This window comes from Vulpes vulpes, chromosome 16 (genome assembly GCF_048418805.1).
Source record: "Vulpes vulpes isolate BD-2025 chromosome 16, VulVul3, whole genome shotgun sequence".
In the NCBI taxonomy this organism is placed as follows: Eukaryota; Metazoa; Chordata; class Mammalia; order Carnivora; family Canidae; genus Vulpes; species Vulpes vulpes.
In genome coordinates, this window is record NC_132795.1 from 71,464,390 (window position 1) to 71,477,929 (window position 13,540).

The window sequence follows — 13,540 nt, forward strand, 5'->3', positions numbered from 1 at the left end:
CCCCCAGTGTGAGCCTATCTGAGCCTTCCTGGCTTCCGATTGACTGGAATGGCATGAGCCAAATTCTTCTGAAAAAATGGGGCAGCCTCGGTGGCCCAGTGGTTTAGTGCTGCCTTCAGCCCAGAGTGTGATCCTGGAGACCTGGGATCAAGTCCCATGTTGGGCTCCCTGCATGGAGCCTGCTTCTCCCTCTGCCTGAGTCTCTGGCTCTCTTTCTCTCTCTCTCTCTGTGTGTGACTCTCAGGAATAAATAAATAAAAATCTTTTTATAAAAAGAGGCAAGTGGTTACCGGTTTATGAAAATAAACCCAGGCAGATGGTAGCACTGACCCTGACAGTACAGTGGACTTCAGACAGAATAAAAGGTGTTTTATAACTTCTTCCCATGTTCCTAGCAGTAGAGATGATGGCTTGGGGAGTACCTGCAGAGGGGTGCACTTGCATAACGAGTAGGCTATGGTGCACAGCTAATTGCTAGAATAGATATTTGCATATATGAATATGTTTAATAGGGAGTCATAAACATTTGTCTTTGGCTTTAAATCTCAAATAGGTGGAGACAGTAGTAGCACCAGCTACAGAAGCAAATCTGAAAAATCAAACAGCCCAATTAAAACTCAGATTTCTTAAAAGCCATTAAGATCAACCAAAATGAAATGAACTTTAAAGGGCTAAAGGATTCATATCTGTTAAGGGCCCCAAATGGCAAGTAATTCTGGGGAAATACTATTAATTAAAAACCACTGCTCTGTGAAATGACTGCCATTACATTTGAAGGTAGTTAATGTGCTTGTTCATGATACCTGTGAAGAAATAGGGGCGCATGAGAAGCAGTTGGCCATCTGCTTAGGGTAGGCTACTGTTCCTGCTCCCTGAGATGCAGTGTACCTCAGAAATGTAAGGACTGGCAACAACATAAATGTGTCTGTATGCCCAAATAAAAAATACCACACATGGGAAGGTCCCCATAATCAAATATTAAATTTTTTTTTTAATTTTTATTTATTTATGATAGTCACAGAGAGAGAGAGCGAGAGGCAGAGACACAGGCAGAGGGAGAAGCAGGCTCCACGCACCGGGAGCCCGACGTGGGATTCGATCCCGGGTCTCCAGGATCGCGCCCTGGGCCAAAGGCAGGCGCCAAACCGCTGTGCCACCCAGGGATCCCCCCATAATCAAATATTAAAGTCGTAAGGGTTTTATTTCATTTCTCCCTTTCCTGAGCACCACCGAGGTTCCCAATAGATGAGGCAGTTGGGTTCTGTTAAGTTGTGTGTGCAGAGCTTTGCAATTTGGTGGTCTTTTTTTTAAATGGCCAAGGTGGCAGCACTGATGTGAATGTAATATGTGAGGGAGCCGGCCCTGGGAGGCAGTGTGCTTCCCCTCCCCATTAGCACCTGACCACAGGAAAGCATCCTTGGCTGAGATCGTGGATGCCAGTCCTGCTGCTGGTGCCATACAGCCTTCACTTGCAGAAAGAGGGCTCCCCCTGAGGGAGAACCCTGCAAACCCCAAAGGGAACTGTGTGTGCCTGCCTCCCTTGTCAGAGCTCTGAAGCCACTCTGTCACGCCTTCCTGGGGGACCCTCCACATGAGGCCCCCTCCCTGCATGAGAGCATGGGACCTTCAGCCCGTAGCTCAGAACCTTCTGACCCTTTGCGCCAGGTGTTCGTGCAGCGTGTGATAACAAGCCTGGGACAATCATTTTAAGAAACCATGGTCTAACGCAGTTCCCCAGTGGAAAATAGGTAGAATCTTAATCACCTAATTGCATGTTTAAAAATCCTGCCTGCATCCTTTAATGTCTCAATTTTTAGTTACTTGGTTCAGACTCGCGGGCCAGTCACAGTCAGGCACGACCTTGGAGGGCTTGTGACAGCCCATCAGGTGTTCTGGGCACAGGGTTGAGGTTCTCTGCACCTCTGGCTGCAACTCTGCTCTCTGGCCTTACTTCCAGAAGTTCAATTTTATTCTCTGTTTTATTTCGGCACCCCTGTTGTCATAACTCGGTGGGTCCTGCTGGGGCCTCCTGGCCATGTGGCTGACCCCTGGCCCTCAGGGCAGATCTCCTTATATACTGAAGCTGATGGGCATGTTTTGTGTCCACTCTACCTCTGAAGCCATGTCCAATCAATCAACCACAGCAGCAGTTATAACTAAAATACATCACCCCTCCACAACCTCTAGAAAATCTCTTTTGTTTTCGGAATGTCCAGAAAGTAGAGCAAAGGGCTTAGATTTAAGGTATTATTATAGAAACATCTTTTCTCCCAAACTGTTTATCCATGCAAATTCCTTAAATGCTCTAAGGCATTACCCTCAGAGATAAATGAGGAATATTAATAAAAAACGAACATCTATTGAATGCTTGTTCTGTGCCAGGTTCTGTGCTAAGCACTTTCCAATGATTGTGTAAGGATTTCTCTGGAAAACCCGTTGAGACAGGTATCGGGTCACTCAGCTAGTTGAGTGGTAGAGTTAGGATTCATCCTGGGCAGCCTGACTCCAGAGTCCGTGCTCTGACCAGCGCAGCGTGCTGCCCCAGCATTGCCCACCTTGGAGGAGGTGTGTAGGGTCAAATAAGGTAATATGTAGAAAGTGCTTTTAGCTGGCCTGGCTTGAACCTCTATTCAACACTGAGTGCTCCTACTAATCAACAGTTCAGGCCCCTGGGAGGGCTCGAAGGGCCTTAGAAGGGGGAGGGCTAAGGGAATGGCTCTGGCTGGGTAGACATCACTGGCTAGAGGGAGGACCGGTGGTGCTCAGATGTAGGGGTGCAGGGGTACAGCAGGTTGCCCATACAAGCCGGCATGATGCCAAAACACGGGCCCTGCACTGATGTGCAGATGACCCATCTGAAACTCTACCTTTGGCCCTTCAGAGCATTGGGGGCTTTGCCTTCCTTTTTCGAAAATAGAGTTGGAGAACCTCCACCTCTGCCCTTGGGCCTCACCAACACTTAGTTTGGATTTTCTTTTACATTTGGTTTAAACCTTTGTTTGTTGTTTGTTCGTGTTTAATATGTTTAATCCATGCCAATCTATTCCTTTCAGAAATAGATGATAAAAATGTTCTCAAATGGGCAGGATTGGAGCTGGGGCACAGTAGTGCCATTTGTGTGTTTACAGGGAGCTAATCCAGGCCTCCTGTCTGCCTGCCACATGCCAAACACTGACATCTCTTAGGATCTTGTGGGTTACAGCATTTTTCTTCTCCAGCTATGCTTTGTTGTTCAGCTGTCACCTCAGACATCTCCTTTGGCTCCTCTTCCTTAAGTCTGGTCAGCCAGGCTGGAAGAACACAGGGAATGGGGACACGCACTGTGCTTTGGAAGCTGAGTCATGGAGGCTTTGCTGTGACCATGAGAATAAAGTAGGAAGGCTGGACTGTGTTCCTTGATGGGCTTGAGCATCCGTCACCTCAGTGTGTGACTACTGATGATTGGGCAGAGTGGTGGTGACTGTCTGCTCCGGGCCTATGGCTGCAGGGGTTGGCGACAGTGGTGTCCCAGGGCTGCTGTGGGACATGTCAGAGGGACTTAGTGTTTCAATGCCCCTTCCTCATATTTCAGGATTCAGAAATTTAACTGGCTTCTAACTTCTCTGGAGATTTTTCTTGAATACAAAGTATTTTTACATTTGATCCTTTGTTTTTAGATCTCAGCCAGAAACACAATAAATTCATTTTTTTTAAGATATAAAAAGTTCACAAAGCAAGGTGGATTTCTGACTGCTTTTCTTCTAGAAATTATGGCAAAAACAGAAATGACGAAGCTGAGGCCCAGAGGTGTGACTTACCCAGGATCAGGGGATGTGAGAGACAGTATGAAATTCAAACCAACACCCAGTGATGTGTTTACACATTTAGCACATGCTCAGAATAAACAACAATAAGCTGTATTCCCTACCTTACAAGAGAACCTTGCACACTGTTCTTACTGTTGTGGTTACTTTCAGCATTGCCAGCCTCGTGTGGTGACCGAGTCACATGGCTTGTTTGCGGCCAAGCTAAGATCCCTTGCTTTGGGGCACATTGGGGTTTCTTGTTCTGGTTGATAGTGGCCTTCAAGTCTGTGTGTGCTATTGCCCATATAAAGATGAAACTTCTCAGTCACCCTTGACATGACCTCTATCCAACAACAAAAGGGTTGTTAGTGATGATTGTGTGTATCCTTCCCCCTCCTTCTTGCCACCCACTGACAGGACCACCCATGCTTAGAACACCCAGTGCTTCCAGGGCAATCCTTGAGATCAAACCAAATTGCAGTTGGCAGTTTACCCCTAGAGAGTGAAGTATGGAGGCAAGAAGCTGTCCTGCTTCTCTGGGGTTTTTCATCAGAAAGGCATTTGTGCCTTTTGGTAGGAAAATAGTCTTGGGGAAATTGCCCCAGCCCAGCCAACAAACTGGTATTGTACTCTGTGCTGTCACTGTGCTAGTCACTGAGGACTCGAGGACAAAGAAAACACAGTCCCTTTCCTAGGTTCTTCCTAAACAATGCTGTAATGAATCACCACCATGTCTCTTCTCTTTGAAGCTAAGGGTAGGAGTTTGTGAGGTCAAAGGGAATGGACCGCACGCCTGAAAGATGTGAAGGGCAGTCTTTGCTGATGCTTTCTTGGTTTGCCTGTGGTTGAAATAATAAAAGAGTGATACTCTCCATACTGGTAGAATGGCCATAGCCTGTGAGGAAACAGATCTGGTGTCCTCATGGTTATGGCTTAAGTGGTACAGCAGCAATTGCTTAAAGATAGCTCAGCTGTGCTCTCTAAAACAAATACAAGAGGTTTTCTACTTTACGGAAGAGGGGGTGACTTTATTCCCTAGATGCATGGAATCTGAAGCAGGACTGGATGTTAGAGATTGCCCAGCATAACCTGTCACTTTACAAATAAGGAAATGGGACCAGAGATTGAAGGCGTTAAGTGATTTTCTCCAAACAAATGGCCAATTGGGGCAAAACTGGGTCTGCATGCTGCCCTGGCAAATCTTTCCCCCAAGTTCACCCCAAAAGTCACTGAAATTACTTTTAAAAATATTCAGAGGAATATCATGATGATGGATGGACCTGTAATTGGCTGTTAAAGATACTAGGCACATTTTAGGGAACAGTCTTTTGAAGGTGACTTCAAGGAGGACAGTGAGGTCCTCCAAGCACATGGGCTCAGTGGCCTTCAGACTGATTCCTGGAGCCCATCAGAAATGGACCCTTCCCCCTTCCCCACCCTCACCGCCACAGAGCAGCTCTGCCTGCATTCATTTGTGTTACAGAGTATCCCTCTGAGTGAGATTTCTTTTGAAATGAATTAATCTGAAAACTATTTTCCTATAAACAATTCAGCAGTGCCACCAAGAATCCAATTTTATCACCAGCAGAAATAAGAGGGTTTGATTTTTTGTTTGTATGCTTTTGCTTTGAACTCCTACAGACCCGAAAGCATCCTTCCCCATTGCTTCTGCCAAGGCAAATCCGACAGAGGGAGGAGGCACTTGAGAGTTGCCTTCAGAGTCTTTTCAGAATCTTCTCCCCCATGTGGTCTTCCTCATCCAGCACGGTTTTTGGGCAGATGTCTTCTCCAGACCTTTGACTGGTGGAGACCTGAGCAGCTTCCCTCACAGCTCCAGTTTATTGTGTTACTGCTGTCAGCACAGTGCTACCTGCCTTCTCGTTGTTGACTATAAATAGTAATGAAGACATAGCAGAGCACCTGTCACATGGCAAACCTGAGCAAATAACTATAGAGTTCTAACTTCGCATGCAAAAGCACCTATTTGATTCTGTTACTCATCTCACCCTATTAAGGACTGTTGTGAGGGTTAATCTTCATAATGGGGCAGTTTGTTATTTCCTAAGTACATCAGAAGAAAAAGGCTTAAAAGAAAAGGTTTCTTTCTTAATTAATTAGGAAATAAAATATACTTATTATTGAAACATTGCTCTAATAAAGATATTTTTGGGGCAGCCCAGATGAATCAGTGGTTTAGCGCTGCCTTCAGCCCAGGGTATGATCCTGGAGACCTGGGATCGAGTCCCACATCGGGCTCCCAGGATGGAGCCTGCTTTTCCTTCTGCCTCTCTCTCTCTCTCTCTCTCTCTCTGTGTGTGTGTGTGTGTGTGTGTGTGTCTCATGAATAAATAAATAAAATCTTAAAAAAATAAAAAGAAAAGATATTTTCGTGCTGAATTATTTTGAATTTGCTAAGTATCTGTACCTCTTTGTTCCTTTTTTTTTTTTCAGAATGTTAGAAGATGACCTTAAGCTAAGTAGTGATGAAGAGGAGAATGAACAGGTAAGATTTTCTTACGTGTTGCTATCCTTTGAATGTGACAGCACCGCTCACCCCCCAGGCTGTCCTGGGTATTGACTGAATCATACACATTCGAAATTGTGGTGCTCTGGGCTGCTGGGTGCCCTCTGGTAATTATGAGCTTTCATGCTGTGGGACCAGTCCATTAAAATATCTTAGCCTTAATTTTCCTTATAACTGTGATGTGTGATTTCTGTGTCTTTGAAACCAACATTGGGCACTTACAAGGAAGCCACTAGCACCCACTGGACTTCAATACAAAATAGACCCTATTTTTGCTTTTCTTCTTCTTTTTCTTTTTTTCTTTTTTCTGGCAAAGCTCACTACTAGTCTTCTAGAGATCAAGTGTGTGACCTAACCTCATCAGCATGCAGTGGGCAAGCTGTAACATTAAATATTGAGAAGTCTTATACAGATATTATTAACATTGAGAAGAAGCAAACGCAGAGGTGAAACTTAAACGATGAATAAAAAATAATCATGCTCTGAATAGGCTGTTTGTCTTAGATGATAAATGTGCTTAACGTGTTCTCCCCTGGTGTTGATTTACCAGCTCAAGACATCAGTCAGGGGTTTATAAATACTCTTCCGATCAGTCAGTTAAGGTGAAAAAATAGCCACGCTACATTCATCACTTTCAACGTCTGCATTTCAGGAAATGTTTGTATTCTAAAGCAAGTTTGAAAATATAAAAAGATAGATTTTCCTACACCTCTGTTCCGATTTTCTTATTATCCGTGTGGTATTTTGTCAAGTTTGGACAAATGTGGTAGGTATAAAGACAATCCAGATAGGTTTCTCCAGAAGTTATTTTTACATGCCCTATAAGGTAGTATGCAGTTGATCTTGGAATCATGAATTTTATACGAAGGTGTCATGGAGCACTATACAGGCGATTCAGCTGTCTAGCCATGCAAATGCAAATAATGCGCAAAGTGTGCAGAGGTGAGATAAAAGTCAAAGGAACATTTCCAGGAAGAGCATCTAAGCAGAATGTGGCTGTAAGGTCACAGAGAAAGAGCCTGTTCACCTTGAGGAAGAAAGTGAATTAGCAAACCAGAGCCTGGGTGTGAAATAGAACTTGAATTGAAACTAGGGGGCAAGCCGGGAAAACCCAAAGTGAAGGAGAGCTAACTGAGCAAGGTGAGCTGCTCAGGCTTTGGGTTTTGTAGAGACTGACGACTTTGTTTCTAGGTGTGCACACCAGGACAGTCAGCTATCCATAACACAGCAATACTGAGAACTGAGAGTGACCTCACTCCTGATTTTGATTCCTCACCTATGTGACTATTAGCTAATGATTTCATCTCTTCATGTTTTTTTCCTAGTGAAAGGTTCAGATAGGTACATTGTGGATTAAGTCATATCAGATGTGTAGATTATGTCTCCTTTATGTTAGAAAAGGAACTCACAGAGTACTGTATTCAGCAAACTTTCTTAATTTGGAAAATTTTTTCCAGAGTTATTTCTGGGAAATATTTCCACTGAAAACTCAATTTATTAAAAAAATGGTTATCAAGGATGTACTAGATACAATCTCTAAGGCAGTAAGAACTTTTAGTTGAGTCACTTTGCTCTATTAGCCACTCCTTTCTAATCTGTGATCATTGATAATATATTGTGAATATACAGGTTAGATCCTTTTTTCTTACGTGTGGTCCCTATGTGTGTACACCTTTCCATTGTTTACAATGAAAGTGGCTGACGGAATGAGTGATTTTTATACAGTAGTATAATTAAGACTCTAGACATTGTATGAGGTGGTTTAAGTGATTGCTCTAACACTAATTATATTAAGTTATCCTCCTTTGGCCTATAATTATAGCCTGGCCTAATCACAAAATCATAATTTCCATGCTTTAAAAAAAGGCTAATGATATGGTATTTTTCCCCTCCAAAACCAAAATGTGATTGTGACCCTGAAGAGTAGAGCCTATGCGCACGCATGCGTGTAGACACACACACTCACACTGCATTTCTCTGGCATCAGGAGATAATTAAACATTTCACATAAATGATTTTGCCAGATATCATCAGAATTTGTCCCTTAACCCAAAATCTTTCAAAAATACATTGTATATTTCCCTGCCTCGATAAACAGAGCATGCTAAACTCCTTAGCCTTCTCTTACCCAACAGCTGGCTGTCCTTGTGATTATTGGTCACTTCCTGTGACAAAGATATCTACAAGAGCTTCAGATTGCTGTGCCTGTTTGCCCTTCCTCAGGTTGCCTCAAACTCACATGGATTTGAACATTCTAAGGTTTCCTTTATCCTCATTGTCTCTGTGCTCCCAAGGATGAAGAGACAGGCTAATTTAGTGAATAAGCACAGGCTGAGCAGCCCTGGTCCCTGGGTTCAAACCCCTGCAGTGCCAGTGACTTAGTAGCTTTCAGCCTTGGCCCAGTCCACAAGCTATTCTCTGCTCCAGGGTCACCATTTATAAAGTAGTGGGAAATTAATGTCAGATCCCCAGAGCCTACTCAGAACATGTGCTCATCTGTTATCTTCATGTTATCAGATCCAATAGGCCTTTAGTTTTTTGCTTTTTAGTCAACTTACAAATGAACATCCATACAAAGAGAAAAGTACACAAAACCTAAGAATGCAATGTAATGAACATTCAAAAACCACACACACCTGTCATCACCACACAGACACAACCAGCCTCTCAGGTCTCCCAAATCCCCATCCAGTCACCATCCTCCAGAAGAATAACCACTTTCCTGTTTTTCTAACACCATAGGGTAATTTTGCTTGTTTTTGAACTTTATATCAATGGAATCATACAGTGTGTACTCTCATTTGTAGCTTCTTTCACTCAGTGTTATATTTGTGAGACTTACCCATGTTGCAAGTAATTGAAAAGTACTCATTTTCATTGCCCAGTCGTATCTCATCATGTGCATATGCCCTAATTTACTTACCCTTTCTACTCCTGATGGGCACAAGGGTATTGGGGTATCAGAGTAGTACTGTCATTGACTTTCTTCTACAGGTCTTCTGGTGCACATATGGAAACATTTCTGTTAGGTCTGTGCCCAAGAGTAGAAATCAGGCCCGGGAGGTATGTGCATGTTCAAGTTGGATAGATCACTTTCAACCATTTTCCAAAGCAGTTTCACCAATTGACACTCTCATCAGGAGTGTAAGAGAATTGCAGTTGCTTCGCATCCTCACCATGTTTGTCTTTTTTGTATTGTCTTTGTCTGGTTTTGAAATAAGGGCATTCCAAAAAAAAAAAAAAAACGAAAAGAAGGGCATTACTTTACTGGCTTATGAAATAAATTGAGAAGTGTTCCCTGCACTTGTTTTTTCTTGCAGAGTTTATATAAAGTTAAAGTTAATTTTTCTTTAAACACTTGTCAGACTTCTCCAGTGAAACCACATAAACCTGAAGATTTTTAACACTTACAAATTCTACTTTCTGAATAGTTCAAGGGCTGTTAAGAGTATTTCACATTGGGTAGGTTATGGCAGTATATGCTCTTTAAGTAATTGGTTTATCATATCTTTTTAAGTTATCATATTTATGTGCAGAATGTTCTGTTCTTTTATTATCCCTTTAATGTCTGGGTCTACAGTGATATCCCATTTCATCTTGATATTGATCCTATTTCTGTCTTTGTCATCTTGCTAGAGGTTTTTCAATTTCATTCATCTTTTCAAAAAACAAGTTTTTGTTTCATTGATAGTCTCTATTAAGTTTTCTGTTTTTGATTTTATCTACTTCTTAACTTTATTATTTCCCTCTTTCTGTTGCTTTCCATGCATTTTTATCTTCTTTTTCTGGATTCTTTAGGGACCTTAGATTACTGATATGAGGGGCACCTGGGTGCTCAGTGGTTGAGCATCTGCCTTTGGCTCAGGTCATGATCCCAGGGTCCTGAGATCAAGTCCCACATGAGGTTCCCCAAAGGGAACCTGCTTCTCCCTCTGCCTGTGTCTCTGCCTCTCTCTTGTGACTCTCACGAATAAATAAATAAAATCTTTTTTTAAAAAAGATTACTGATTTGAGACTTGTCCTCTTTTATAATATAAGCACATAGTGCTATACATTTCCCTCTTAGCAAGCTATAGCCACATCCCACAAATTTTGGTATTTTGTATTTTCATTGTCCTTCAGTTCAGTAAGACTTCCCCCTTACACATGGATTATTTAGAAATGGGTGTTTTGTTTCCATGTTTGGCGATTTCCTGTAATATTTTATTGATTTCTGGTTTGATTCTATTGTGGTCAAAGAACACATTTGTAGGACTTCAGTTCTTGTAAATTGACTGAATATTTTTTATGGCCCAAGATATAGTCTGTATTGGTAAATGTCTTACAGGCACTTGAACGAATGTATATTCTGTGGTTGGATGGAGTGTTCTATAAATGTCAGTTAGATCCTGTTGGTTGATGTTGGTGTTGAGTTCTTCTAGATCCTCGCTGACTTTCTCTCTAGTTGTTTTATTAATCGTTGGGAGAGGAGTGCTGCAGTCTCCAGCTATAACTGTGGATTCGTCTACTGCTCCTTTCCGTTCTGTCAGTTTTTGCCTCACATATTTTACAGCTCTGTTATTTGGTGCATAACATTTAGGATTGCTATGTCTTCTTGGTAGATTGACTTTTTATTATTATGTAATGTTCCACTCCATCTCTGGTAATTTTCTTTGCTCTGAAGTGTACTGTATCTGATACTGACTTAGCCACTACTGCACTCTTGACTAATGTTTACACAACTTTTTCCATTCTTTAACTTTCCACCCACCTATATTGTGTTTGAAGTGAGTTTCTTACAGTATGTTGTCATATTTTTATCTGTTTTGCCAATCTCTGTCTTTTTTAAAGATTTTATTTATTTATTCATGAGAGACACAGAGAGAGATAGAGGCAGAGACACAGGCAGAGAGAGCAGCAGGTTCCATGCAGGGAGCCCAATGTGGGACTCGATCCTGGGTCTCCAGGATCAGGCCCTGGGCCAAAGGCAGATGCTGAACCGCTGAGCCACCCAGACATCCCAACCAATCTCTGTCTTTTGATTGACGTATTTAGAACATTTGCATTTAATGTAATTATTGATATATTAGGGCTTAAGTCTTTCACTTTATTTTTGCTCTTCCGTCACTTTCCTTTTCTTTCTGTTTTCATTTTTCTTTCTCCTGACTTCTGTACGTTTCTTGAACATCCTGCAGAATTCTGGATGGTTTTATTTACCTCTAGATAATAGAGGTTTTATTTACCTCTAGTGTTTTTAGTGTACCTCTTTGTATGGCTTTTCTAGTGGCTGTTCCAAGAACTACATTATACATACATAACTTATTAACAGTTCATTGGTGATAGCATTTTACAGGTTTTCTCCCTTAGTGTCCTCCATCACAGAACTGATAATACATGGATAACAGGGCATTTCCTTTTCTATTTTCCTGACTTTTTGAGTAAGCAGCTGACGTGTGTTCTCTTATTCAACCTAGTGCATACCTTGGCTGACCAGCTTCCAACAGGAAAGCCTCATCTTTCCATAACCAGATCCACAAAAGTACCTTCATCTTCACTCATCCCCTCCTTTACTCCTATTATATGAGAACACTGCTTTCCTCTTATCAAAAGTCTGTCCCATTTCCTCTCTGTTACTTGGGACCTTGTTCTTTTGACTCCTTTCTGTCCCGTGTCCCCATCAGAATTATGCATTGGGTCACCAGTGAGCTTCACAGAGCCAAACGTATGGGCTTTTTTTAGTCTCTTGTCTTACCAGAAGACTTACTGCATTGAAAACTATTGATTAGGATCCCTGGGTGGCTCAGCGGTTTAGTGCCTGCCTTTGGCCCAGGGCATGATCCTGGAGTCCCGGGATTGAGTCCCATATCAGGCTCCCCGCATGGAGCCTGCTTCTCCCTCTGTCTATGTCTCTGCCTCTCTCTGTGTGTCTCTCATGAATAAATAAATAAAATCTTAAAAAAAAACTATTGATCACCCCACTTTTCTTGAGGTGTCTAATACTAAACTCCTGGTTTGTTTCCTACCATTTTGACTATTTCTTCTTAGGCTCCTTTGCTGGCTGCTCCTCCCCTGCCCAGTTTTACATATTGGAGTCTTTCAGCATTTATTCATGATTTCTGTTCTCCACTTCCTTTTTCTTTCTCTCTCTCTCTCTAGGTGATCTCATCCATTCCCATGACCTTCATTTTTTTATATACTTACAATTTCTAAAGTTACATCCTCAGTTCAGAACTCTTTTCTGAACTGCAGACCTACTTGACTTTTCCACTTGGATGTATCACAAGCATTTCACATTCAATTTGTGCCGGACTGGACTTCTGGTCTTTGCCACCCCTTACCCACTCACACACAGATATATTCTTCTTGTGATTGTTTCCATTTCTGAAAGTGGCCCTGCCAGACAGGGCCACTTTCTGTTTAAGCCTAGAAAACACCAGGGTTATCCTTGACAACTCTCACTTCCCACTTGAATGTTAATTTCATTTCTAAGGCCTATAAATTCAACCTCCAAAATTAAATACTAGCCTTTCCATTTCTTTCCATCCTGGCTAGTCTAAACCAGGGGCACCTGGGTGGCTCAGTGGTTGAGCGTCTACCTTTGGCTCAGGTCATGATCCCAGAGTCCTGGGATCAAGTTCCGTGTCGGGCTCCCCATAGGAAGCCTGCTTATCCCCCTGCCTGTGTTTCTGCCTTTTTCTCTCTGTCTCTCTTATGAATAAATAAATAAAATCTTTTTAAAAATAAATAAATAGGGATCCCTGGGTGGCTCAGCAATTTGGCACCTGCCTTTGGCCCAGGGCGCAATCCTGGAGTCCTGGGATCGAATCCCGCGTCGGGCTCCCGGCATGGAGCCTGCTTCTCCCTCTGCCTGTGTCTCTGCCTCTCTCTGTCTCTCGTGAATAAATAAAATCTTAAAAATATATATATATATATGTATATATATATATATTTATATATATCAGATCAGATCAACTCATTCCTTGGTCCAAAATCTTAAATAAGTTTCCCATTTCACTTGAGATAAAATCCAGAACCCATAGCATGACTAACACTACCCTACACAGTCCAGCTTCACTCACATCTTTTCCTTCACATCACATTAAGCTCATTCATGACACATTAGCCACATGGGCCTTCTTTCAGCTCCTCCAACAGGCCATGCTCAGCTGCCTCAGGATCTCCAGAGGCTTCTCCATCATTTTTTTTTTTTTGTCTGACCAACACCTACTCATGCTGGAAGCATAACATAACT

The 13,540-nt window shown here is 42.3% G+C and overlaps 1 protein-coding gene across 6 annotated transcripts in view; it reads left to right on the top strand.

The window, feature by feature from the left end:
• Positions 1-13,540, top strand: part of AFF3 (ALF transcription elongation factor 3) — a 522,770-nt gene that overhangs the window by 401,383 nt on the left and 107,847 nt on the right. For all 6 annotated transcript variants that reach the window (XM_072743000.1, XM_072743001.1, XM_072743002.1 and 3 more), the window contains one exon: positions 6,237-6,288. In XM_072743000.1, coding sequence (XP_072599101.1) covers positions 6,237-6,288 — 52 coding nt within the window. The remainder of the gene's footprint in view (positions 1-6,236; positions 6,289-13,540) is intronic.